This window comes from Corella eumyota, chromosome 5 (assembly GCF_963082875.1).
Source record: "Corella eumyota chromosome 5, kaCorEumy4.1, whole genome shotgun sequence".
Taxonomy (NCBI): domain Eukaryota; kingdom Metazoa; phylum Chordata; class Ascidiacea; order Phlebobranchia; family Corellidae; genus Corella; species Corella eumyota.
The window spans coordinates 12392258-12419490 of record NC_137494.1 but is presented as its reverse complement, the minus strand read 5'-3'; the positions used below and the strand labels follow the sequence as shown (position 1 = coordinate 12419490).

General features: G+C 29.5%; 4 protein-coding genes across 4 annotated transcripts; 3 read left to right on the top strand and 1 right to left on the bottom strand.

Annotated features, from left to right (window-relative positions):
• Positions 1-677: 677 nt before the first annotated feature.
• On the top strand, positions 678-4334 carry LOC145753514 (organic cation transporter-like protein). The gene is made up of 10 exons (XM_082569918.1): positions 678-754; positions 835-936; positions 1061-1190; positions 2267-2371; positions 2559-2654; positions 2725-2813; positions 2900-2970; positions 3321-3470; positions 3859-4039; positions 4277-4334. Exons 1-10 carry the CDS (start codon positions 678-680, stop codon positions 4332-4334), a joined length of 1059 nt encoding a protein of 352 aa, XP_082426044.1.
• A 1248-nt stretch (positions 4335-5582) lies between these two features.
• Positions 5583-8326, top strand: LOC145753513 (solute carrier family 22 member 16-like). The gene is made up of 10 exons (XM_082569917.1): positions 5583-5728; positions 5838-5939; positions 6069-6198; positions 6470-6573; positions 6824-6978; positions 7060-7184; positions 7256-7357; positions 7483-7578; positions 7651-7739; positions 8317-8326. The coding sequence occupies exons 1-10, from the start codon at positions 5583-5585 to the stop codon at positions 8324-8326; spliced, it is 1059 nt and encodes a 352-aa protein (XP_082426043.1).
• A 234-nt stretch (positions 8327-8560) lies between these two features.
• LOC145753276 (solute carrier family 22 member 12-like) lies at positions 8561-9628 on the top strand. The gene is made up of 4 exons (XM_082569684.1): positions 8561-8626; positions 8714-8822; positions 9061-9315; positions 9447-9628. Exons 1-3 carry the CDS (start codon positions 8593-8595, stop codon positions 9302-9304), a joined length of 387 nt encoding a protein of 128 aa, XP_082425810.1. The 5' UTR covers positions 8561-8592; the 3' UTR covers positions 9305-9315; positions 9447-9628.
• Positions 9629-13324: 3696 nt separating this feature from the next.
• Positions 13325-26980, bottom strand: LOC145753767 (RNA polymerase-associated protein CTR9 homolog). The gene is made up of 24 exons (XM_082570215.1): positions 26669-26980; positions 26212-26310; positions 25810-25911; positions 25483-25620; positions 24848-25055; positions 24371-24519; positions 23900-24007; positions 23678-23785; positions 23469-23597; positions 22984-23115; positions 22489-22731; positions 21788-21971; positions 21584-21672; positions 21220-21405; positions 20928-21071; positions 20243-20452; positions 15982-16127; positions 15534-15605; positions 15254-15389; positions 14995-15135; positions 14460-14615; positions 14191-14351; positions 13902-14116; positions 13325-13802 (listed from the first exon to the last, which is right to left on the bottom strand). The coding sequence occupies exons 1-24, from the start codon at positions 26708-26710 to the stop codon at positions 13660-13662; spliced, it is 3441 nt and encodes a 1146-aa protein (XP_082426341.1). The 5' UTR covers positions 26711-26980; the 3' UTR covers positions 13325-13659.
• Positions 26981-27233: the final 253 nt, after the last annotated feature.

Sequence of the window (27233 nt, the reverse complement as noted above, 5' to 3'; positions counted from 1 at the left end):
AATTTTCTAATTGTTCCAAAAGGATAGTTTGCAAGCCAAAAAATCAATTTACTTTTGATGTTTAAATAAATTCTACCCAAAATTATTTTGCACTACGATTAGTCAAATATTTACACATAAAATGACAAATGTGGTATTATTTCCTCTCTATCTTTATTATTTACCTTACGTTTTATGTCAACTTTTAAAAAGCCAATATTTAACAAACAAACAGAAACCTGATTTAATTCTTATCATCAGAATCCTATATATACAAACTTTAACAACAAAAAATAATAAAAAAATATTTTAAATGTCGGTAAAACATTGAACTCAAAGATAATTTACAAAGGTGAATCTAATGTTGACTTTAAAATAAAGGTTCAAAGTCTATATTTAATATAAGCAGAGGGAAAATACTATTTGCCCTTTAGGTAATCATTTTTAATATTTGTTTGTTTAATGCATAGCACAAAACACAAGCTTGAAAACTATGTAGTTTAAGTTGTGCTATTTTGTATATCAGTTACATAAAGTTAAATTATTTATATTATATGTTATGTATAGAATACATTTTTGGAAGTGAATAATTTTAAATTGTCTCAATTTAAGTGATACTAAAAAGTGGTATGATTGATATAGAAAAGGTAATAGAAAAGTCAGGTGGTTTAGGAAGATACCAAATATTGCTAATCGCCATGGCAACATGGAGTGGAATAATTTGTGGTTGTAGTGACATGGCCCCCATATATTTTAACTATGTCCCAAACTTTAGGTAATAAAACATTATTAGTTATAATCTGACAGTAGCACAAACTTATTTTTAAATCTAATTTATTGTTATATTGTTAACAGATGCAATTTGCCAAAAACAAGTGAAGGACTTAATTTAAGTGAAGCTGAACTATTCAACTCTTCATATCCATATGATAACAATGAATATGCATCTTGTGTTAGGTATATATATATATGTTTATTTTTTTTACAGTATTTAGAATGAAACGGAATTTAAGTAGGAAATTGCTTTATAAATAAAGCTTTAAAAATTAGATTTAAATTAGATTTTTTTTGCCATATTTAGATATGATGACAACCTTAGTGAATGTATTGGTAACATCTCTTATTGTTCAAACACAACAAGAAAAACTATAAATTGTGATATTGGATACAAATATGACAATTCTGTTTATACCCAAACGATAGCAACTGAGGTATTAATTTTTTATTACCAAATTAACATGTATATAAAAATTGTTTTGTGACTAACAAATGATGATCATGATTTAGTTTAACTTTTAAATTTAAGAGAAAATTTTATAAAATAGTTTTCTAGCGCCAACTTGCGGTTAACAAAATCCGGCAATAAGAATGTGGCACACAGAGGGTTGTGACGTCATTTTCGCCCTGTTACTCACCTGCCTACCTCATCCCCTAACCTACCCTAAACATCCTACCACCCTAACCCATTCTGCTTACCCTATCACCTTTACCCAACATGCCTACCCCATTTCCTTACCCCACCCTGCCTCCCCCATTCCCTTAACCCCCCCTTATGCATTTCTTATACCGGTCAAGTACATAAAGTTTTAAATTGCACATTATTTTAACTTTTTTATTTATAAATGCTAAGTATAACTTGTTTTTAGTTTGATTTAGTATGCGAGAATAGCTTTTACAACTCACTGTCAATATTAATATTTATGGCTGGATACTTGATAGCAGCACTTACTACCTCCAATTTGCCAGATAGAATAAAAACCTAACATCAAAAGCTCTTTTAATTTTTTAGATGGGGTAGAAAAAAAGTAATGATAATAAATACAATTGGTGCATTTGGCTTATCAATTTTGTGTAGTTATATTCACAACTATTGGGCAGTTTCTATTATTCGATCTTGTATATACTTTTTAGGATATGGTATTTTTATAAGCAATTATGTCTATGGTATGTATAACTAATCCTAACATGAACTAAATGTTTTAATAGTTTGTGCAATTTAAAAAGCGATATAAAAAGACTATGTGTGTTTTATATACATTTTAAATCTAAATTTTTATTCTTCGTTTTTTCTAAAGTTGTTGAACTGTCAAATACAAAATGGAGAACAGTGGTAAGTCTGCTGTTTCATGTCTCATATGGTTGTGGACATGTACTTCTTTCTTTACTTGCATATACATGGAGATACTGGCATCAGTTACAAGTACATAGTTTGTTTACATCATTTACAACAAGTATACAAAATTATTTTCTTATAAATGCTATAACATAATTGTGAATATTTTTTTAGATAGTAATTGCCATTCTGTATATTCCGAGTGTTTTGTTCAACATAATATTACCAGAATCACCTAGATGGCTGTTCGCCAATGGAAAAAACAAACAAGGAAAAAGAGTAATATATAAAATATGGGATTTACTGTAATTATCTGTTTTAAAATGAAATTAAGCTTTAATTAAAACCGCCATATAAGAAACAATGCTTAGGCTTGCAATTATACAAAGTTTAGAGCTAATTTTTGCATGACTGTATTAAAATATACATAACAAATTGTAAATATGCATTCATAAATCATATTTAGGTAATTAGACAGATTGCACAATATAATGGAGTCAAAATAATTGAACCTGCTATTTGGAATGAATCTCAATCACAAAACATCCAACAAACACCCCAAGTAAAATTAAATCTACTTTACATAATAAACATTTTCTTAAATAAACTTTTATACTAAATTTCATGATTAGATTAAAACCAGGAAAAAAAGATTTCAGTTTTTGTTATTTTTTCGATCTAAGAATATTGGAATTGTAACTGTGATTGTGTTGGTCAACTGGTTAGTTATAATTTCAATTAACACATTTTAATTGGTCATTTTTAGTTAATTTTGTACTTACTTATGATTTTTTTTATTTTTATTAGGCTAACAGTTGCAGCAACGTTCTTTGGGGTCAACTACAGTGCATCAACTTTAAATACAAATTTTTACATCAGTAACATTTTATGTAAAATATTTTATTAATTATTTTTAATTTAGATAATTACTTGTTATTTTTAATGTAGTAAGTTTAAAACTTGTTTTTTGTATATATCTACATCCTTGATGTGGGAAGGTCGAATGCGCGATCCTAACATATAGTAACATCAGTTACTCCGATCCAGTCTTGGGTTGCCTGTGGCAGTTTGGAAAATTATAGATTATAATTGCCCAGTAATTATGCTGCTAATTAAGTGCTGGCTCAGCTAAATTTTATACCATTTATAGCATTAAATTGGCAGTTTAATTTTGCAAAAAAAATCAAATTTTTAAATAAGAGTTTAATTTTTTTATATATATACTTAGTTGGAGTTTTGGATATTGTAGCTTCCATATTTGTGCTTCTTATTTTGGATAAGACTGGAAGAAAATATATGCTAGTTTGTTTTTGCTTCATTAGTGGATTATTTCTTCTTATAGGAATGACGTTTAAGATTTATGGAGATAAACAAAATGGTATGTTAAAAAACATTTCATAAACGAAGTAGATTGTAATAATAATAATAATAATGTGTTGATGTTGTAAAAATTTTGTTACAAGCTTTTTTGAAAATTGGTGATGCATTTTATATTGTTGCCAAATTTATTAATTCTGGAACTTTTTCAATGTTGTACCAATACACATCTGAGCTCTATCCTACCATGCTAAGGTAACCTACAAATATATTTATTATATGGATATATTATGTTAAAATTTAACCACTAAATCTATTTTAAGGTATTATAAATAATTTTTAATTTTTTTTAATTGGATTTATTTTTATTTCAAGGAGCACTGCTGTTGGAATAGGTACTGTAATGGAAGGTATAGCTAACTTGCTCTTTCCACTTATTTTGTATTTAGGAAATTATGCTTCTTGGCTTCCTAGCCTAATTTTTGGTGTATTTCTTATAATAAGTGGAGTTTTGTCGCTTAAGTTACCTGAGACTAAAGGTAGGCCCATGCTTGAAACAATTGCTGATGCACAACTTTTTTATGCTGGAAAAAATAAGGGAAATCAAGAGACGAATCAACTTTCAACAAGGTACTTACCTTATTACCACACTGTCAATCGTAATTGTTAAGTTATATTACCAATATTTAAAAAATAATTTACAAACAAATAACATTTCTGATCTTAGCCCGTTGTAAATTAGGGCTGATTTTTTTAAGTAAAAAATTAGTGTTAAAAAGAAGACCTTAACTTTTTTTGTAAGAAATGTATTTAATTAATTGTACTGTAGACAAGGGTAAACTTTTAACAATATGTTTTAAATTTTAGAAATAATCTCATTGATCCAAATGAAATGCAACTTCTGAAAAACAAAAATGAATGCTAATATAAAAGTATTTTAATAATGTTTATATTGCAAATTTAAGTATTAGCTCACAAATAAAAAATGCACGCCAATACATTGAACAGATTAAAACTAAATACCCCATTTGTAAAGAATGTTTATTTACTAACCTATGATTTTAATATATTTTTGATTTGGGTTCTTAGTGATAAATTTGAAATTGTAGGCTTACAGTATGTGCTATCAGGCAAAAAATACATACATAATATCTACTAGTTACATCCGCAACAATTACTAGTTCACATAACGATTAAAATGTGTGTTTTAATAAAAAATTAAACAGTCATTTTTTACCAATGCATATTATTATTTTAAAATTGAACATGAAAATATTTTGTTTAATAATAACACATTCAGATTAGTAACTTTCATTTGCATTTATTTAAATCTAGTTGTATATTTTTCTAAAAGATCTCTTTAGCATTACTTTTGCCTTTTTTATGCTTTAATACATATTTTTATAACCTATTTAACTTGGACAAAAAAGGGCGTATAGCTTTTTACCTTTACTTTTAAACTGGTTTAGTTAAATGTGTGAAGTTAGACTCCCAAGTATTGTTTTCAAAGAAAATTTTTAATTTAAAAAAAAAACGAATTTAAGTTTTAAAACGTTTAAAAACTGTGTGTGATTCAAAATAAATTTTAAAAGCAGCATTACATTTGCCATGTTTTTTTTCAAGCCTTAATACCATACTTATTATGAAACATATTTTTTGATGTTGGTACTACATTTACCCAACTATTACTTACAAGTTCAAGTCTGATATTCACTTTAAACCACAGGTGCAAAGTTTATGTTTGATACATTAAAAAAAGTAGAGAGAAAAAACTATTTTCCTTTTATATAATGCTTTTAAATATTTGTTTTTTAACATGTTACAAAACACAAAAAAACTATGTAGTTTAGGTTGTTCTATTTTGTATGTTAAGTTACAGCAACTAAATATAAATTAATTATATGTATTTTATCTTATGTGTTAATTGAACCTAAGGAAGGTAATTTTAAATTATTTTAATTTAATAGATTAACATAGGAAAGGTAATAGAGAAATCAGGTGGTTTAGAAAGATACTAAGTTATGCTAATCTTCATTGCAACATATAGTGAACTCTCAGGTAGTTGCTTTAATATGCTTGAATGCATGTCTTTATAAGCCATTGAACTTGCAAATATAAAAGGGTGCATGCAGTATTTATTTTTGATATTTGAATAACTAGAAGAATAGTTAGTATGTATGATATAGAAAAAGTAATAGAGAAAACAGGTGGTTTAGGTAGATATCAAATATTATTGATAGCCATGGCAAGTTATGGTGGATTATTATGTGGGTGGACTGATATGGCTCCTGTATATTTTAACTATGTCCCAAAATTCAGGTAGAATGTATAACTATCTTTGGTAACCTAGCTATTTATATTATACCAACCATTAATTCCATAAATTTGATTTTTAATTTTTTAGGAATAATATTTATTTTGTTAACAGATGTAAATTGCCAGAAACAACTAAAGGACTTAATTTAAGTAAAGATGAAATATTCAACTTGACATATCCATATGATAACAATGAATATGCATCTTGTGTTAGGTATATTCTAAATTTTAAAATAGTTATTTTATCGAATCCAAAAACTAATATTTATTAATGTTTTGTTTCAGTAATATAATTTTAGTATGAATTTAAACATGTTATTTATGTATTTTTGGGTATGTTTAGATATGAATACAACTTGACTGATTGCAGCAAGAATCTCTCTTATTATTTAAATCAAACAAGGAAAACTATAAAATGTGATAATGGATACAAATATGATAATTCTGTTTATACACAAAGTATAGCCACAGAGGTAGTTATACGATTTTTATTGGTATTTAAAAATGCAAACTTTACAAATTATAAATTGAAAAATAAATATAATTTTTTTTTTAATAAGTGTTTGGCATTTAAAAAAAATGCTATGTTGGCCTACATTATTCTTGGCACTATATCAAAAATGCAATGAAGCATTTGAAGACCTAGGTGCTCTAAAATTACATTACTTAACGCTTTGTAAGTTTTGCAGAAATTGCAATTTAAAAAAAAGAATTTTTTTTTTAAATATTTTAACTTGTTTTTAGTTTGACTTAGTATGTGATGATAGCTTTTACAACTCACTTTCAATATTAATATTTATGGCTGGATACTTGATAGCAGCACTTACTACCTCCAATCTGCCTGATATGTAAATGATAACATATTATCTACACTTTCTAAAAAATAAATAATAAATTCACTCAAATATCAATTTAAAATACTAAGAAACTATATTGCAATATTTATTATGAATGGCTCTTTTTAAATTCTAAGTTAATAAAGTTACATAAAATCTTAAGTTAGTCAAAACTTCATACAAATATTCAGAAATTTATTTGACAATTTAACATTGTAGATAAACTTAATAAATACAGAAAAGCTTTCATTTAATTTTTCAGATTGGGTAGGAAAAAAGTAATGACAGTAAATACAATTGCCTGCTTAGGCTTGTCATTTTTATGTGGTTTTACCCACAACATTTGGGCATTTTCTATTCTTAGATGTTGTATTTATTTCTTTGGATACGGTATATTTTTGTGCAACTATATATACGGTAAGTATGAAAATAGTATAAGCAATACAATTGCATATGTTTATATCTATTTTGATAATAAGGTATTATCTGCTTTTATAGTTGTTGAATTGTCAAACACAAAATGGAGAACAGTGGTAAGTCTGTTATTTCATATTACATACGGATGTGGACATGTACTTCTTTCTTTACTTGCTTATACATGGAGATACTGGAACCAATTACAAGTTTGTAGTTTATAATATTAAAATTTGTTGTACTTAGCTTATAACTTAAACTGCATCTACATAATTTTTAGATTGTACTGGCGTGCCTATATATTCCCAATGTCTTGTTTAACTTAATATTACCTGAGTCACCTAGATGGTTTGCAAATGGAAAAAATGAAGAAGGAAAAAGGGTAGCCTACCATTTTTATTATAAAATAATTTGTCAATAGTATTTGTGGATTTAGCACTAAATTTTCGAATAACTTAATCCAATTTTTGCACAGCATAAATAAAATTGTTTTAAAATCAATTTTAGGTAATTAGACAGATTGCACGATATAATGGTGTCAAAATAAATGAACCTGGTATTTGGAAAGAAACTTTACTAGAAAATGTTCAAGAACAACCACAAGTAAATTTTTGTTTAAATAAAAGAATGTAAAATTTTAAATATATTTAAACTAATTATTATTTTTTTAATTAGATGAAGACTAAAGAGGAAAGATTTCAGTTTCTGTTACTGTTTCGATCAAAAAATATTAGATTTGTAACTGTGATTTTGCTGATCAACTGGCAAGTTTTATCAAATTTAATTTTTTTTTCTAATAATAATTTAAATTTCTTGAAAATACTAGGTAGTATGGTGTAGTGATTAGAACACTTGGTTTCACTATATAAGATTATGGGTTCGATCCCCACTGCTCTAGCATAGTTGTGTCCATTAGTAAGGAATAATAAACAGTACGAATTACTGCTAAGCTCATAACCCAATTTTTTAAGCAAAATAAAGTCAATCTTAAACTGTCAAATTAAGATTAGGTTAAATGGTACCCTATGTTAGGCAGTAAAGTAAGCCTTGTCACATTAATTATAAGTATATAAACTACTAAGAACTAGCTATTATTTGCAGTAGAGAGTCATATTTACCTAGAGTGCTTAACTGTAGGCTGTTTTTAATTAATATTTAGATATGAAATTTTCTTTTGTTTTTAGGCTGACAATTACAACAACATATTTTGGAAAAAAAAAAAAAAAAAAAAGTTTTAGTGCATCAACTTTTAATACCGATTTTTACATCAGTAACATTTTATGTAAATACTATTTACTTTATAAATATTTCAATAGCTAATTTTTTGCCATTTATTTTTAGTTTAGTATAACTTTGTTAGGTCTGCATTTATATTTATTAATTTCTGATATCGATTAAATTAATGACCAAAGCATTGCATTATAAGTATATAAAATGCACCAAATTTTAATTGAATTTAAAAAGTTTTTTGGTAAATTTACTTATATATTTGGGGTTACAGTTGGAGTTTTGGATATTGTAGCTTGCATTCTAGTGTTACTCTTTTTGGATAAAACTGGAAGAAAGTATATGCTTGTCTGTTCTTGTTTCTTCAGTAGCATTTTACTTCTAATAGGAATGATGTTTAACATTTATGGAGGTCAACAGGAAAGTATGTAAAAAATATTATATACTCTTTTATAAAAGGCAGTTTATTGACCAAAGAAAATATAATAATACTAGAAAAATTTTCAACCAGGTTTTCTAAAAATTGGTGATGCATTTTATTTTGTTGCCAAACTTATTAATTCCGGAACTTATGCAATGTTGCACCAATACACATCTGAGCTTTATCCCACTGTGCTTAGGTAACCAACTAATTTCTTTATTGAATGTATAGTAGTTAAAAAAACAAAAAAATGTATTGATAACATTAAACTTAATAAACGTCTTGTATATTATGGTAACTTCGGAATTAAATATTTACAGTGCTTTTTCAAACCATTTTAATATTAAGTATTAAAATAAAATCTGCCTAACAAATGCTACATGAATGTAAACTATAAAATATAATTTTGAATTTCTATTTTAAATTGTTGAATTAAGGAGCACTGCAGTTGGGTTGGGCACCATTCTGGAAGCTATGTCTGGCTTCACATTTCCACTTATTTTGTATTTAAGAACTTTTGCTACCTGGCTTCCTAGCTTGATTTTTGGTGTTTCTCTTATACTAAGTGGGGTGTTGTCAGTTAAGTTACCTGAGACCAAGGGTAGGCCTATGCTTGAAACAATAGTTGATGCTGAACTTTTTTATGCTGGAAAAAGAAAAGAAATTAAAGAAACTGATTAGCTCCCAACAATGTAAGCTTATTATTTTGCACTGATCTTCTAAGTTGTTACTTATATCTTACAATAAGAGTGCAGTGCCATGCCTTACTTCTTCAAATGAACTGTATTTGTAAAAAAATTGTTTTAAACCATCTGTTTTTTAGATCAAATATTAACAACTCAGATGAAACTGAACTTTTGAAAATAAAAGAAAAATGCTAGTATAACTGTTTTTTTGGTACTGCATAAAGCCATGACCTTCAAACTTATTAAGTTGTTTTAAAAATACCTTCAAATATCGCCTAACATATTTTAAAAATAAATGGCTTATGCTTTAATACATTTATTCTATACTAACATAAGTGTGTTTGTCCTTTTGACATGACATTTTCACAAATCCAACCTGTTTACTTTTAACTGAGGTTTTAAAAAATTCTTAAAAGGTTGAAGGCTTGGTTTTAAAACGCGCGTTTATAGCTATAAGTTTAAACAACATTAAAAAATAAAAAAATAAAATTTGTTAGTAACTTTAAAAATTTATCAAATTTTATACTAACTTTAAGAAGATAATGGTAAAAAATGTTGACGCATTTCAATATAAGCATTTTTTTTTAAATTGCGTATCTATAACTTAATGATATTTACATACTTTTAAAGTGCATTAAAATGGTAGCCTACTCTTTTACATTTTTTAAACATTTATATTTGTCTAGCATATTTTTTGAAATTTTTTTTTTCTTAGTTTTAATAAAAATTTTCAGTATTAAAGTTTAACCCTAACAGCATTTTATTTAAAAAAAAAACGATTCTATATAATGCTTTTTAAACGCTATAATGCTTTTTAAATGTGCTGTTTTGGGTCAATTATATAATTTACTTCACTTAACATTGGCTTACAACAAAAGCAATGTACCAGAAAATTTATTTTGGTAATGCCTCGCTTTCTGCTGTTAGAGTCGTTTAGTTACATGCATGACTAATATTTTAAAAATATATTTTTTAGAAATAAATATGGGGTTTGTTGTAAAAAGTTTTACGGCATCAAATTTTTTAATACCAGTTACAACTGCTGTTGTGCAATGACTTAAGTAATAATTCTGTTGTTCCTTTTCTTTGTCCTGTATTTTGCTGTGTTCATTAATTTAGGTAATTTTTGGTTCTGTTTAGGATTTTTTAAAAATTGTTTATTTATTATTCACAGCTATGGTTTATATTAATTAATAAAATTTTTATTGGTTACTATATGTCGCTTGTTTTGTGTTTGAGTATAAGTCTCGGTTCAAGTAAAGTTTAATGTACTGTGACCACATTTTAAAGGCCACAAACGATAAAAATACTTTTTTTTAAATATTTTGACTGTAAGGTATGTTAAATTAACTTTATAAGAATATTTAATTTATTTTGTGCTAGGTTTGACTTAAACAGTTAATTTTTTTTAACAGTTTTTATACTTAGAAGACTACAGAGTAATTTTTTATATAATTTTATTATCAATATTTATTTAAAACCATGTTATGTGTGCCTATACTGGGATATTATGACATTTTATTTAAAAATTTGCATGGTAAATGATCAAAAATGTCCTAAACCTTGGTATATTACATAATTTTAACAAAAATCGATTAAACGCAATAAAGTAATGGAATTTTAAAATTTTCCATGACGTCAATTTTTTCATGGGATTTCCCAAATATTACATTCTACTTTCACCTTTCTTTGTTCGTTTGTTGTGTTCAAGTTAGTTTATAGGTTCTTTTTAGGAGTTTTTATTGAGTTCAGGCAAAGTTTGGTTTATTGTGCCGTGACAAGTTCTAAGGTATTTAAACTAATTTTGTTAATATACTGCTGTTTGGTTAAGAGTTAAAGCTTTAAAAGATTTCAAAGTGTGACTTTTATTCTGTGACTAAAATTTTGTTTTAAAATTTAGCACTGTCTTATTTGGTGTTGGGTATACAGTTTTTTGCTGAATTTTATATTAAAGCTTTTGTTAATTTTTAGGTTTAGGTGCTTTTGTTAATTTTTAGGTACAGATATTTTATTCCACTTTAGAAATCTGAAATTTTTGCTAAACATGTTCCACTGGGAAAGCTCTTCTTATTGGGATGAGAGAGCATCGAAAAATGATGTTCAGGATGCAATAGATCGACCAATGCCATTCAAAGTTGGATATGCCACTAAAAAAAATCCTTTGGAACATTCTTCAATCATATTGCTACCAAATGATACACCAAAATTTGCTCTTGATTTTGGTATTAATGGTATTAAAGTGAATCACTTTAATGAACGGAATTATGGTAAAATAAATAAATTAGCAAGCTCATATTTACATCCACAAGATTTAAGAAAGATGGTGGACGAGCTACTTGAAATCGAAATGGGACCATACAACTTCAAATACAATAATTGTCGCCACTATGTTTTGGAAGGAGTTGAGGTTCTCCGAAAGTTTTTTAATATAAATAAGAAGACATACATGCGTTTTGAAAGAAATATGAACTTCCTTATGCTAAATGATAGCATAAAAATGATTTCCTTCGCTGGTGCTGTTTTGATCTTGATATTAGTTTTTATCGTCAATATGTTGCATTCTGATTTAACTGGTCGCAAGTTCAAGGAAAAGAATAATCTCAACCAATTTAAACCAATCTCACGCCTGCTCCTTGGACCATGCTAACCGGCTTTAAAAAAAATGTGAAAGAAAATTAACAACATTTTACGAAATAAAAATTAGCTAAGAATTTGATTACTAGCAAAAAAAAAAAACTCTCATTCCTCAAACCAGAAAAACTGTGCAAACTAAAAATATTTAAGTATAAGGACAGGTCGACGGCCTTTAAGGTGCTTGGACACCAAATTTAATTTGTTAATGTATTGAAATAGTAGAGTATTTACTGAAGATTAAAGCTACATGAAATAATAATGCCTGTAAATTTGTATAACTTTTTCTATGTAATTAAGGCTTATTTAAGGTTTATCAACTTAGGATTTTTGGTGACTATACAATTTAACTCAACACTTTTTAATTTTGTGATTAAAATACCATTGAAACTGTAATCTTAATTTACCTGTAATTTTTTGACAACAATATTAATGTAATTTTGCTTTAATACTTATCTCACGTACTGTAAATTTTGTACTTCTTTGTAGTTTATTGCTTAAGCTAGTTTAAAAATGATTATGTAAATAAATTTTAAAAAAGAATCTCTTTTTGTGGTATATGTCAACACTTTATATTTACGGGGGGGAGGGGGTAATTTTGGGGTTAAAATGAGATATATTTGTTTAAATTTCAAGTCCCAAAAATTAATTTATAGATTGAAGTAAGCTACAAAAAAAGCAAAAAATTTTTTACTAAAAAAAGGATTATGCATCCATGTTTTTAAACTTCTGTGGTAGTTTTTTAAGTTGTCCTTTAAATCTAAACTTACTTTTTTAAACAACTGATACAAAACCAATACTTCAAAGTTTTACCTTTTATGGGCTTTTAATGCCAGGGAACAAAGAAAATTCTATCTTTAAAACTATAGCCGATGCTGAGCATTTTGGTGCCAAAAAAACTCAGAAAAATGTACAACTTTTAACCAAGTAAATAGATTACTTAACTATGCTATATAGAAAAATTAAACTTAATTTTTTGGAATCAAATGAATTAACACTTTTACCTTAATAAGGTACATAGACTATACCAAAATATTTACAAAAGATATTTCTAAACTTAATTATACGCATGTTGCACATTTTAGACTTAGGGTTGGTGCACTTCACCTAACGACTTAAGCATTTAAAAACAAAATTTAATCAGTCTTATACATTTATTTCAGAAAAAATAATGACCCAAATTTTGAGAAAACCGTAAAGATATGCCTCTTTAGTTATATGGTTTTGCAGTATTGTGGACAAATACCAAACTGTGGATTATTCGAATTATAACTAACAAAGTTTTTAGTCAAATACCTCAAAATTTTATCGCTTTATTTCAACATAAATTATTACTAACACTGTTTATTTAAATAAATTAAAACTCTTTAAAATGTTGCCTTTTTATTATTTATCAATACAAAGAAGTATCTACAGCTTTTTATTGAACAAATACATTAAAATTATAGCAAAACGCACAAATAAGCAGCAGATTTTTGATTGTGATACTTGACAGTAAAAAAACTTTTGAATGGAAATTTTAATATTTTTCTTTTCTGTACAACCAAATGTTTTTTTTGGAAGATAAAATAAATTGAAATCGCCGAATTTTTGTAATAAATTTAAAAATCATTTCTTTGTTTAAAGCACACAGACTTAACCTAAAATATTAAACTTTGTAATTGACGCAATACAAGAATGATCACAAATTGATCTTTTTTTCAAAAATCTTTGGAGGATTTATTCAGAGTCGGATGCTGCACTACTGGATGCAGGTTCAGGAGGAGGATTCTCCTCTTCATCATCTGATGCAACAACTTCCTCCTGGCTCGATCCCGCTTCCGATCCAGAATTAGCGCTGGCTTGGTTTTCATCATCAACTCCTAAAAAATATTTCAAATTAAAAAAAATTTTAAAAATGTTATTTTTTAAAATTAATAATTTGAATTATTCTAGAATTTTTTTTCTTTTTTGATTCTTGCCCTGATTTTCTTCATTCTCTGACGATGAATTTTCACTTTTCCCAGATTCTTGTTGTGCTATGTTATCATCACTCTGCACATTGTTGTCGCTATTCTCATGGTCACTCGCAACAATGTTGTCATTGTCACTCTGAGTATTCTTTTCCTCATTGTCGTCATTTTCCGACGATGACTCGGCAAATCGAGTCGCTCGATTTTCAGTATCAGGAAAAGTTCTAAAATTAAAAAACATTTTTGAAATCAAGTTATTTTTAATTAAAACTTAAAAATTTCTTTACTCAAAACTCACTCTGTTTGAGTATTATTGGATGAGGAAGAAGAATTAGACTCAGAAATGTAGGCTCGAGATTTAATCTTGAGTTTTTGTTTCGCACTTAAATTTTCTTGCTTCTTCGAGGGCTTTTTACTTCGTTTTAGAACATTTGAGTCATCCTCAGAGTCACTTGCCTCCTGTTGAGTTTGAGTAAATTTTGGAAAAAAATAAGTTAAAAAAATTGTGAAATAAAATTTAGAAGTATTTAAATAATTTAAGATTTTTACACACAAAAACAAACTTACATTTGATTGGTTGTCACCATTTCTCTCCTTTCTGGATTTCAGTTTTTTCTTTTTTCCTCCTTGTGAACTCTCTCCTTTTTTCTTTTTACTTGAAACTATTGCATCGCTACTGCTACCGTCGTTAACAAAGTCATCGGCCATTTTGTAATGTTTTCTCTAAATTAATTAGTTTTTAAAGTTTATAAATTTGATTAAAAATGTAAAATATAATTTTGCTAATAAGATATTAGACATTTAATAATAATGTTTTTTTTTAATTATAAAGTTGTAATAACTTTTAAAATAAACTTTTTTTCTGGTACCATTTTTTTCTTAAATTGTCTTACTTTCTTTGACTTTTTCGGTTTTGCTACAGCTACCTTTTTCTTTTTTGTTCTCTTTTTCTTACTTTTCTTTTTTTTCTACATAACATTCAAAGAAAGAACCGGCTAACTAACTGATACTGAAGCCTTGTTATCTTAATCTACTTAAAACTAAAATTTCGTCCTTTTTTGTCTTAGATATTTTTCATAAAAAGTAGAATATCATCTCTTACTTTGTTGGAGGACTTCTTCTTCGGAGCTTCTTCCTCCATCTGTTCAGCTTGCTGAATAAGTTGTTTGTTCTTGTCTCTGATCTGTGCTCTTTGCTCCATCAGTGCTCGCATTTTCTCCTCCTGAGCCTTGATCCTGTTTCGCTGAAAAAAGAAAGAAAATTTAAAAAATTTCGAAAATTTAAAAATGCAAAATTTTGGAAAAAGCAAAATTTAAAAAAAAGCCAAAATTTTGAAAAAATTTAAAATATGAAAAATTTACCTCCTCTTCTAGTTGCTTCTCTCGGAGCACAGCTTTCTCCCTCTCTTGCTCCTCCTTCATCTTTCTCTCCTCTTCATCCTGCCTCCGAGCTCTTGCTACATGGTATTGAGCTTGTGACAACAAATCTCTACATTTTCTGTTTTTTCGGGATATATTTTTGAAACATTTAATAATTTTTAAACAAATTTTTCAAGGATTTTGGTGTAAAATGTTACTAGCATACACATTCATTATTTTATTATTTTTAGGTTATCTTTCTAAGTAGTTGTAATTTACATACCCAGCTTCTTTGCCAGATTGGTTTAAATCAAATTTCATCCGATCCCCACTCTTGCTCAGATATGTAAAATAACTAAAAAAACAACATTATCAAAAAATAAATTCTGAAAAAAAAACTAATGAATATTTGTTACTAACTTTAGCTTTTTACAATCAAAAAAACAATAACATTTCAAAAAATTTAAGTTAAAGTAAAACAGTTTACTGTTATGTTACTGACAACCACTGTATTAAATAAACGTTTGACCAAAAAACATATCCCCGAAAATGACAATTTACTGACAACGGGACTTTCTTGTTAACCCTTTTACCCCAACCAACCTCTAAAAAATACCTTTAAACCCCTTAAAAGATGTTGTCTTAAATTCTGATAAAATATCATTTTTTGGAGAAAACGCTAAATCTGTAAAAGGGTTTCGATAATATGACAAATATTGAGAATAACTTACCCTTGAGCTAGTTCTAACTCAGATACAGCACCCAACACCGTCCTTAAATCACTTTTCTCATCTTGTAACGCAGATGTTGCGAGCTGTTGTAACACAATCGATGTGTTGTACAACACAGCAGTATCATGTGGTGCAACATGTCGTGCCTAAAAAAAGTTTTTTAATCAACAAAAAAAAAATTAATATAAATTCAGTTTCCTGTTTATAGCTTCATAATAATAAATGCAACATGCCAGCTGTGGGATTCAAACCTAGGGCCTACTTTAAGGATACAAATTTTGTAAATGCAACATGCCAGCTGTGGGATTCAAACCTAGGGCCTACTTTAAGGATACAAATTTTGTAAATGCAACATGCCAGCTGTGGGATTCAAACCTAGGGCCTACTTTAAGGATACAAATTTTGTAAATGCAACATGCCAGCTGTGGGATTCAAACCTAGGGCCTACTTTAAGGATACAAATTTTGTAAATGCAACATGCCAGCTGTGGGATTCAAACCTAGGGCCTACTTTAAGGATACAAATTTTGTAAATGCAACATGCCAGCTGTGGGATTCAAACCTAGGGCCTACTTTAAGGATACAAATTTTGTAAATGCAACATGCCAGCTGTGGGATTCAAACCTAGGGCCTACTTTAAGGATACAAATTTTGTAAATGCAACATGCCAGCTGTGGGATTCAAACCTAGGGCCTACTTTAAGGATACAAATTTTGTAAATGCAACATGCCAGCTGTGGGATTCAAACCTAGGGCCTACTTTAAGGATACAAATTTTGTAAATGCAACATGCCAGCTGTGGGATTCAAACCTAGGGCCTACTTTAAGGATACAAATTTTGTAAATGCAACATGCCAGCTGTGGGATTCAAACCTAGGGCCTACTTTAAGGATACAAATTTTGTAAATGCAACATGCCAGCTGTGGGATTCAAACCTAGGGCCTACTTTAAGGATACAAATTTTGTAAATGCAACATGCCAGCTGTGGGATTCAAACCTAGGGCCTACTTTAAGGATACAAATTTTGTAAATGCAACATGCCAGCTGTGGGATTCAAACCTAGGGCCTACTTTAAGGATACAAATTTTGTAAATGCAACATGCCAGCTGTGGGATTCAAACCTAGGGCCTACTTTAAGGATACAAATTTTGTAAATGCAACATGCCAGCTGTGGGATTCAAACCTAGGGCCTACTTTAAGGATACAAATTTTGTAAATGCAACATGCCAGCTGTGGGATTCAAACCTAGGGCCTACTTTAAGGATACAAATTTTGTAAATGCAACATGCCAGCTGTGGGATTCAAACCTAGGGCCTACTTTAAGGATACAAATTTTGTAAATGCAACATGCCAGCTGTGGGATTCAAACCTAGGGCCTACTTTAAGGATACAAATTTTGTAAATGCAACATGCCAGCTGTGGGATTCAAACCTAGGGCCTACTTTAAGGATACAAATTTTGTAAATGCAACATGCCAGCTGTGGGATTCAAACCTAGGGCCTACTTTAAGGATACAAATTTTGTAAATGCAACATGCCAGCTGTGGGATTCAAACCTAGGGCCTACTTTAAGGATACAAATTTTGTAAATGCAACATGCCAGCTGTGGGATTCAAACCTAGGGCCTACTTTAAGGATACAAATTTTGTAAATGCAACATGCCAGCTGTGGGATTCAAACCTAGGGCCTACTTTAAGGATACAAATTTTGTAAATGCAACATGCCAGCTGTGGGATTCAAACCTAGGGCCTACTTTAAGGATACAAATTTTGTAAATGCAACATGCCAGCTGTGGGATTCAAACCTAGGGCCTACTTTAAGGATACAAATTTTGTAAATGCAACATGCCAGCTGTGGGATTCAAACCTAGGGCCTACTTTAAGGATACAAATTTTGTAAATGCAACATGCCAGCTGTGGGATTCAAACCTAGGGCCTACTTTAAGGATACAAATTTTGTAAATGCAACATGCCAGCTGTGGGATTCAAACCTAGGGCCTACTTTAAGGATACAAATTTTGTAAATGCAACATGCCAGCTGTGGGATTCAAACCTAGGGCCTACTTTAAGGATACAAATTTTGTAAATGCAACATGCCAGCTGTGGGATTCAAACCTAGGGCCTACTTTAAGGATACAAATTTTGTAAATGCAACATGCCAGCTGTGGGATTCAAACCTAGGGCCTACTTTAAGGATACAAATTTTGTAAATGCAACATGCCAGCTGTGGGATTCAAACCTAGGGCCTACTTTAAGGATACAAATTTTGTAAATGCAACATGCCAGCTGTGGGATTCAAACCTAGGGCCTACTTTAAGGATACAAATTTTGTAAATGCAACATGCCAGCTGTGGGATTCAAACCTAGGGCCTACTTTAAGGATACAAATTTTGTAAATGCAACATGCCAGCTGTGGGATTCAAACCTAGGGCCTACTTTAAGGATACAAATTTTGTAAATGCAACATGCCAGCTGTGGGATTCAAACCTAGGGCCTACTTTAAGGATACAAATTTTGTAAATGCAACATGCCAGCTGTGGGATTCAAACCTAGGGCCTACTTTAAGGATACAAATTTTGTAAATGCAACATGCCAGCTGTGGGATTCAAACCTAGGGCCTACTTTAAGGATACAAATTTTGTAAATGCAACATGCCAGCTGTGGGATTCAAACCTAGGGCCTACTTTAAGGATACAAATTTTGTAAATGCAACATGCCAGCTGTGGGATTCAAACCTAGGGCCTACTTTAAGGATACAAATTTTGTAAATGCAACATGCCAGCTGTGGGATTCAAACCTAGGGCCTACTTTAAGGATACAAATTTTGTAAATGCAACATGCCAGCTGTGGGATTCAAACCTAGGGCCTACTTTAAGGATACAAATTTTGTAAATGCAACATGCCAGCTGTGGGATTCAAACCTAGGGCCTACTTTAAGGATACAAATTTTGTAAATGCAACATGCCAGCTGTGGGATTCAAACCTAGGGCCTACTTTAAGGATACAAATTTTGTAAATGCAACATGCCAGCTGTGGGATTCAAACCTAGGGCCTACTTTAAGGATACAAATTTTGTAAATGCAACATGCCAGCTGTGGGATTCAAACCTAGGGCCTACTTTAAGGATACAAATTTTGTAAATGCAACATGCCAGCTGTGGGATTCAAACCTAGGGCCTACTTTAAGGATACAAATTTTGTAAATGCAACATGCCAGCTGTGGGATTCAAACCTAGGGCCTACTTTAAGGATACAAATTTTGTAAATGCAACATGCCAGCTGTGGGATTCAAACCTAGGGCCTACTTTAAGGATACAAATTTTGTAACTGCAACATGTCAGCAGTGGGAATTAAACCTGGAACCTACTTTAAGCATACAAATTTTGTAAATGTAACATGTCAGCAGTGGGAATCAAACCCAGGACCTACTTTAAGCATACAAATTTTGTAAATGCAAAAAGCATACAAATTTTGTAAATGTCAGCAGTGGGAATCAAACCCAGGACCTACTTTAAGCATACAAATTTTGTAAATGTAACATGTCAGCAGTGGAAATCAAACCCAGGACCTACTTTAAGGATACAAATTTTGTAAATGCAACATGTCAGCAGTGGGAATCAAACCCAGGGCCTACTTTAAGCATACAAATTTTGTAAATGTAACATGTCAGCAGTGGGAATCAAACCCAGGACCTACTTTAAGGATACAAATTTTGTAAATGCAACATGTCAGCAGTGGGAATCAAACCCAGGGCCTACTTTAAGCATACAAATTTTGTAAATGCAACATGTCAGCAGTGGGAATCAAACCCAGGACCTACTTTAAGGATACAAATTTTGTAAATGCAACATGTCAGCAGTGGGAATCAAACCCAGGACCTACTTTAAGCATACAAATTTTGTAAATGTAACATGTCAGCAGTGGGAATCAAACCCAGGACCTACTTTAAGGATACAAATTTTGTAAATGCAACATGTCAGCAGTGGGAATCAAACCCAGGACCTACTTTAAGCATACAAATTTTGTAAATGTAACATGTCAGCAGTGGGAATCAAACCCAGGGCCTACTTTAAGGATACAAATTTTGTAAATGTAACATGTCAGCAGTGGGAATCAAACCCAGGACCTACTTTAAGCATACAAATTTTGTAAATGTAACATGTCAGCAGTGGGAATTAAACCCGGAACCTAATTCAAAATGCACGAATGCAGACATCTTGTAACAGGTAAAAAATGCTTTCAAATATTTTAAAAAATCCTTTTTACCCTTAGCAATGTTTTCTTGCACTCCTGCAGTTTTCCACATTTAAAATAAGCACGAGCCAAATATAATAACAACTCCGGGTCACGCCGTTTCTTAAATTTCCGCGCACAATTTTCGTACATTTGAACGGCACTAATAAACTGACGTTGTTCTATGTAAACATGAGCTAAATTCAACCAAACGTCTGGCACATCAGCTGTGGCTTCTCTAACCTTTAAATAAAAATTAAAATAAGTAAACAAAATAAATGAAAATTAAAAAAACAAAATAAATAAAAATTAAAATAAGTAGCATGGTGTAGTGGTTAGAAATTTTCGTTTTTCTACATAAAGTCAATGGTTTAATCCCAACTGCTTCCATGCTGTAGAACCCTTAAGTAAGGTGCTATAAATGGTATAAACTCTTGCTAAGCCAAAACCAATTGGCAGATTAATTATCGGGCAGTTATAATCTATAGTATCCTAATCTGTAAAAAGCAACTTGGTCAGGGTAACTAAAGTTACTCTATGTTTAGGCTGTAAAGTCAGCCTTTTCACATCAAAAATAAATAAATATTAAAAAAATAAAAACAGAAAATAAATGATAGTAAAATTTTAAAAAAGGCCATATTAAATTTACAAAAACATAGCCAAGCCAAAATAATAAAAAACCTTATTTAATTTTAATTAAATTACACTTTAGTCTTACTTGTGCGAAAATGTCTCTAGCCTCCCTAATATATCCCTTATGAGCTAACACTGCTCCTATACCATTAGCAGCAAATATATTCTTTGAATCATTTCTTAAAACTTGTTTGTACATAGCAAGAGCTCTGTCCTGGTGGCGCTTTTCCTGCAAAGTAGTTAGTTTTAGGTGTTAGGTTCGATACCCGCTGTTGGTATGTTGTTTTGTTTTAAATTAAGTTTGTATTTGAAATCCTTAATAACAATTAAATGTTATCACAATATTAAAAAATTTAATCAAAATTTTTTTTATGAACCTTTTCTTTGTCTCTTGTAGGATTATGCAGAGTTTGCAGCCAAACATTACCCAGAGCAAGCATGGAGTAAGCATCATGTTGAGTTTTCTCGTGCTTTAGTATTCGCTCAAATTTCTTTTGTCCAGGACCCCACTCTTGTTTGGAAAGATGAAGATTTCCAATCAGGGACCAAGCATCAGGCTGCTCCTGAAGTAGAAAAATAGTTTGAAAAAAAAATTAAAAAATATTTTTTTAGGGGTCTTATTTTTTTGTTTTTTTAAACGTTTTTTTTTTAAATAGCCTATTTAAAAAAAACGTTGAAAAAAACAAAAAAATATTTTTTTGTTTTTTTCAACGTTTTTTTTAAATAGGCTATTTAAAAAACCTGGTTAATCTGCAAAGCTTCTTTAAACCATTCTGATGCCTCATAAATTTGACCTCTGTCTCTTGCCATGCAACCCAGTCTTAAATAACCTAAAAAAAAATGTTTAAAATTTCGAACAATTTTTTTTCTATTTTGAAAAGGAAAATTTTTTAACTAAATTTCTCTAAAAATAAATTTTAAACATTTCATTTAAAGTTCACTTACAGTCGATATAGTTTGGATGCTGTCTTAAAATGTTCTTATAATGGTCTACAGCATCTTCAAACTGAAACATTTCTTCACATAATCTTCCCAAGTTATATTGCATGGTTACCATGATAGATTGATAATAGAGGGCATCATGAGTTGATTCCTCTTCGCATCTTTTTAAAGCAACCTCATAATATTTCTAAAATCAAAAAAAAATATACTTTAATTTCTTAAAAATTACACAAAAATTTGGGCAATTTAGAAAAATTAACAAGCTATATTAGAGAGTTTTGCAATTTTATAAGTGATGTATATAGCATGTTAGTATGGTTGACACTGAATCATAAAATGGCTTTAGAACCTTTAAAAAATGTCTGTGGTACTTACAATTTAATTTTCAAAAATACTGGAAATATTAAACACTAAATATCAGGTTACCATATTTTTTTGTGTGACATAAAAAGTACTAAGTTGGTGTAGTGAGTGTATACAAGCTAGTACTTTCTACGTCATCACAAACAGGGCTTTTCTATTCTTTTTTTTAATTTAATTAAATTTTTTTTAAAAGTTGTTTATCTTAAAAAATAAATAAAATTGTTTGAAGCTAAAACAATTTTTGTGTTCAGTGACATCAATTTTATCAAGTTTTAAGTAAAAAAATTGCCAGGATAGGACTTTAAGAAAGTTTAGAAAAAAAAAATTACTAATAAATTTACCTTGGCTTCATTCAGATTTCCCAGCCTAAAATGCAAAGCGGCAATATTATTCAAAATCTCTGGCGGCACATCGGCTTGGACTCTGTCACGTACTAGTGACGTGGCAGTGCCATATGCTGCCAAGGCACCCTGTACGCCGTCTGTGGCAGCTGCAGAGCCACTACCAGATGTTGATTGTTGGCGCTCAAGAAGATGGGCAAGTTCGATCCAAGCTTCTACATCGTCAGGATATTGTTCAGTGACCTTAAAAAAAATTTGAATAAAAATTTATTTCAGAAATTTAATTTTTAAATTTTCTTTAATGGCATACCTCTCAAAAACAATCCCATAAGTATATATTAAGGATTATATAGGGTTTCGAATGCATATTTCAAGTTTTATAGGGAGTTTTTAACACATATTTTAAGAAGGCATATTTTACCATAAATTTCAAAATATTTGCCAGGTTTTTTTGTTTTTTTTTTACAATTTTTTAAATACAAATTTAATTTTTACCTTTTTGAGATGTTTTTTGGCAAGTTCTTGTTTATCAGGTTGATCAAACTGAGCATAAAGTGATCCTAATATCTTCATGGTTTCGTAATTATTAGGGTAGGCTTTTAAAACTTTTTCAAAACACTCAGCAGCCTAAAATACAAAATTTTACATTTAAATAGATATAACTTGTTGTTTTAATTATAAAATTACGTTTATAGTTCGGAAGGTTTTGGTTTGATTTCCTTTGCCGGCATGTTTTGCCAGGTAAAATTATCCTAATATAGATTTTTTGCCAATAAAAAAAAACTCAAATTCAGATTTTTTTTTCAAGTAAAATTAAAATTACTCAAATTTAGATTATTTTGCCAGGTAAAATTACTCAAATTCAGATATTTTACCAAATAAAATTACTTAAATTTAGAGTTTTTTGCCAATTTTTTTACTCAAAATTTTTTAAATGTAGGCTTAAAAATAATTAGGATGCTATTTTTTTCTTTTCTTACCCTTTCTCTGTCTTGCTGGTCCCCCTTATAAATATACATCTGGCCTAATCCATAATAAGGCAATACAAAGGTTGTAGAAGCAAATTGAGTGGCTTGGTAGTAATATTGAAAGGCTTGATCATAATCACCCTACACAAAAAAAGAAAAAGAACATTTTTAAATTTTTTTTGAAAATTTGCAAGAATATAATAAGGTAGGTACTTTTTTACCTGGATATGAAAACTCCGGGCAAGTTGGTAGCAACTTTCTGCTTGAATTGATTCATTTTCAGTGTTGTGAAAAGCATGAAGGGCTAAATGTTGAACTTTTTCGTAATCCTAAAAAAATAGGGTTTCATAATTTAAATAAGGATTTAAAAATTGAAAATGTATTTATTTAAAAATTTTTTTAAAGTATAGTATTATGAATTTTATATATCTTTTTAAAGTTACTTTTTTAAAGAAGAAATGGTTGGCAAGGTGGTTTAGAACCATTGGATTGCTGGGATCAATTTGATAACCCTTCGATAACAATTTTATTCCATTCCTAATCGAGTCAACCTATATATAAAAGTACAAAAATTTTTTTTTAAATGTTGTTGTAAAGTACTTTTTACTGCATTTGTTTATTCTCTATGTGGAAAGAATGGCATAACGATCTATACACGGAGTAACTTTTATAAAAAAGTCTTGCGAGTCTTTACATAAATAACATACTGTTTTACATCAATTAAACTTAACAAATTTAATGAACCTTAGTAGACAAAGTATATATGCAAGTCGAATACAAAGACATTTAAAATAAAAAAAACTTACTATTGTGGTGCAGGGTAAATTATTATAGGCATATATTTATTGTTGACATATTATCCTAACATAAAAATCTTATTTTATAAAAAAAAATTCTAATTATAATTTTCTTACATCTTTGTTGTTAAGATCAAGTAAAGCAATCCCAACCAAGGCACCAACAGAACTGGGATCCAAATCTAAAGTTCTCTGAAATGCTTGCCTGGCCTTTTCCATCTTGTTTAACTTATAAAAACAATGACCCATACCCAATCTAACATCAGCTAAAAAAAAATATAAAATGATATTGAATATTTTTTTTAAGTACAAAAAAACTGTAAAATAAGATTAATTTATTGACAGTGGGGCAACGTAAATTTAACATTTAACACCTAAGGCCTAGGGTTTAATACCCACTGAAACCATCTTTTTAGTGCATTAATTTATTTAGTTTATATTTATAAAGCATTTATTGACATATTCTAAAATACCACAAATTTAAAAAATAAATTTTGACAAGTTAAGTCTAAATATTTTTTAGTAAATTAAATTTTCTAGAAGATAAATATTTTAACTTATTTTTTCACAAAAAAATATAACTTTAAGCTCTACCTGGGCAATTTGGATTGGTCCTCAAAGCCTTCTTATAATATGCCAGCGATCCTTTATAATCTTTCTTGTTGAATGAGATACAAGCTTTACCTAATAACGATGGTAAGTTATCCGGAGACTGGTTCATGACAAAGTTAAACTGGGCATCAGCTTGATCCATCTTGTCACCTTCAAGAAGGCAGAAACAGGCACGCCCAAGCAAATGGTTCTTAAATGTAAAGGGAAAGTTGTTATCTTTATTCAGTTAACTTTAGCAGTTTAGGATATCCTTGATTAAAATTGACCCATGATTAATCTGCTGGTTTATTTTTGTTCTTCAGAAATTTATAACCACTTTACTAAGTGGTTCCAGAAATAGTTTAACATAAGTTACTCTAACCAAGTTTAAAATTAACTTTAGCAGTTTCGAATAATATTAAGTAAAACCACTAAAGTATTAAAGCAATGGGAATTGAACGTAAGACCTCATGTAATCCAAGTGTTCTCACCAAGGCACCATGATTTTATATATTCTATACCTTTAAATTGGACATATATTATATATATATTGTCTACCAAGGTCTATTTTATATAGACTATTCAGGGTTCAAAATTATACAATATTAATAAATATATAAGTACAAGTTTCAACATACCTGGTCGTACATAATGATCTTATCAGCCATCGTATAAAGTTGGGTAGCTTGCATAAACAACTCGGTTCGTTGGTCCTTGTTTTTCTCTGACCTGGCTTGTGCCACGTAATAGGCGGCCAGTGTGTCAAGGCATGTCATCTGTCATAAAACATAACAACTCTAATTTTAGTAAAATTAACTTGCACATTTAAATCAAATTTAAAAAAAACTTTTTTGGTAAGAATTTTTTTACAGACTAAGAGGTATCAAGTTTAAATCCCACCTATACCTTAGATAGTTGAATTAGACTTTTTTTTTTAATTTGGAATAATGTTCTTGATAAGTTACCTGGTCTTTTTCATGGTTGGTATAATCCAAATTTGCACCGGTTCGAGCTGTTTCCAAAATTTGAACAAAATCATTAACTTTGCCTTGCTTGTAATATTCCAACTTTAATTAAAAATTTTATTTAAATTTTTCACAGTAAAGTATATACTTTGTGTAATAACCTTTTCTTACAATTTAAAAAGCAGAGTGCACAAAAAAACAAATATATATATACTACTTAAAAGAAAATGCTATACATACTACATAAAAGAAAAATATATAATTATAAATAATAAAGTTAATTAAATGACAATTATAAAATATATATACTGCATAAAATATCTTGTTTTACTGTTAGCAACTTAGCTTTTGTAATAAAACATATTATTTTAATTTAAATATTTAAATTAAAATTTTTCTTACAGCAAGTGTGAGCCAGATATTTAAAGTTGTATTTTCTTGCTTTAAGATACCCAGTACTTCTTCACCATCAGGCAGTTGTGCCAAATCCAATTCAATAACCTGAAATAGAAATAAACAAAAATATTTTTAATATAGTAAACAAACGAATGATGGCAGGGTGGTGTATTGGTAAGAATAATAGGCTTCTCGTTATAGGGTCCCGAGTTTGATCCCCACTGCTTCTGTTTTTTAGCGGAAAGTAAATTGCTAAAAAACATTTGGCAGGTTACTTTTTAAAAATTATAAACAATAAAAAAAATTATATCCTAAACAGTCATAACCAATGCGAGACTGGGTCGGGGTAACAAATATTGCTCTATGTTTAAGTAAAAAAGTCGACATTAAGAATAAAAAAATCAAAAATTATATATATCTATAAGAAAAAGTTACGCTTTAAAAAAATTTAAAATTTCAGTACCTCATCCGTGTCCCTTAAAGGAATTTCTACTGAAGTTGCCATGTTGTTTTTTTAGGATAATTTAATGATAAAATAAAGGAAAATTAGGTGTCCCACTTAGAAACTTTAACTTTCTTTTTCGAAGGATCGTAGACAAATTTTCTCTGGTTGTACATATGCAGAGAAAACGTTGCTACTAAAAGCACTGCAGAGACACCATAACCTAACTTTTTTCGTCCAGGTAAAGTAGCCCACCAGTCCTTTATCTCTCCCATTAAACTTTGAGAAAAATCCAACAAAAATGTTTTTTAAAAATACAAAAATGTGAATTTAGTAAAATTATGGATTTCCAAAAGAGGTCCTAGATGCGGAATAAAGCGGAACCGAAAGGTTTACGATGGGTATCCGCCAATGTTATCCGTTTTTTTTTGTATATCTTTTCTTAATGTGAGAAATTCAAATGCGCGACTTAAACATAGCTTAACTTAAACATAACTTAAACATATCCTCGATGTGGGAAAATCGAATGCACGACTTAAACATAGAGTAACAACTGTTACTCCGACCCAGTCTCGAGTTGCCTTTA

What these genes read in the sequence shown, in the direction of transcription:
- LOC145753276 (XM_082569684.1), top strand. Translation starts at nt 8,593, where the DNA reads ATGATGTTTAACATTTATGGAGGTCAACAGGAAA. An exon ending in TTATGGAGGTCAACAGGAAA is followed by an intron (nt 8,627 to 8,713) that starts GTATGTAAAAAA and finishes ATTTTCAACCAG; the next exon opens with GTTTTCTAAAAATTGGTGAT. An exon ending in CTTTATCCCACTGTGCTTAG is followed by an intron (nt 8,823 to 9,060) that starts GTAACCAACTAA and finishes TGTTGAATTAAG; the next exon opens with GAGCACTGCAGTTGGGTTGG.
- LOC145753514 (XM_082569918.1), top strand. Translation starts at nt 678, where the DNA reads ATGGCAACATGGAGTGGAATAATTTGTGGTTGTAGTGACATGGCCCCC. An exon ending in AAATACAAATTTTTACATCA is followed by an intron (nt 2,971 to 3,320) that starts GTAACATTTTAT and finishes ATATATACTTAG; the next exon opens with TTGGAGTTTTGGATATTGTA. An exon ending in ACGAATCAACTTTCAACAAG is followed by an intron (nt 4,040 to 4,276) that starts GTACTTACCTTA and finishes TTTAAATTTTAG; the next exon opens with AAATAATCTCATTGATCCAA.
- LOC145753513 (XM_082569917.1), top strand. Translation starts at nt 5,583, where the DNA reads ATGTATGATATAGAAAAAGTAATAGAGAAAACAGGTGGTTTAGGTAGA. An exon ending in GATACTGGAACCAATTACAA is followed by an intron (nt 7,185 to 7,255) that starts GTTTGTAGTTTA and finishes CATAATTTTTAG; the next exon opens with ATTGTACTGGCGTGCCTATA. An exon ending in ATGTTCAAGAACAACCACAA is followed by an intron (nt 7,579 to 7,650) that starts GTAAATTTTTGT and finishes TTTTTTAATTAG; the next exon opens with ATGAAGACTAAAGAGGAAAG.
- LOC145753767 (XM_082570215.1), bottom strand. Translation starts at nt 26,710, where the DNA reads ATGGCAACTTCAGTAGAAATTCCTTTAAGGGACACGGATGAG. An exon ending in CCAACCATGAAAAAGACCAG is followed by an intron (nt 25,621 to 25,809) that starts GTAACTTATCAA and finishes GTTTTATGACAG; the next exon opens with ATGACATGCCTTGACACACT. An exon ending in GCAAGAAAACATTGCTAAGG is followed by an intron (nt 16,128 to 20,242) that starts GTAAAAAGGATT and finishes AACTTTTTTTAG; the next exon opens with GCACGACATGTTGCACCACA.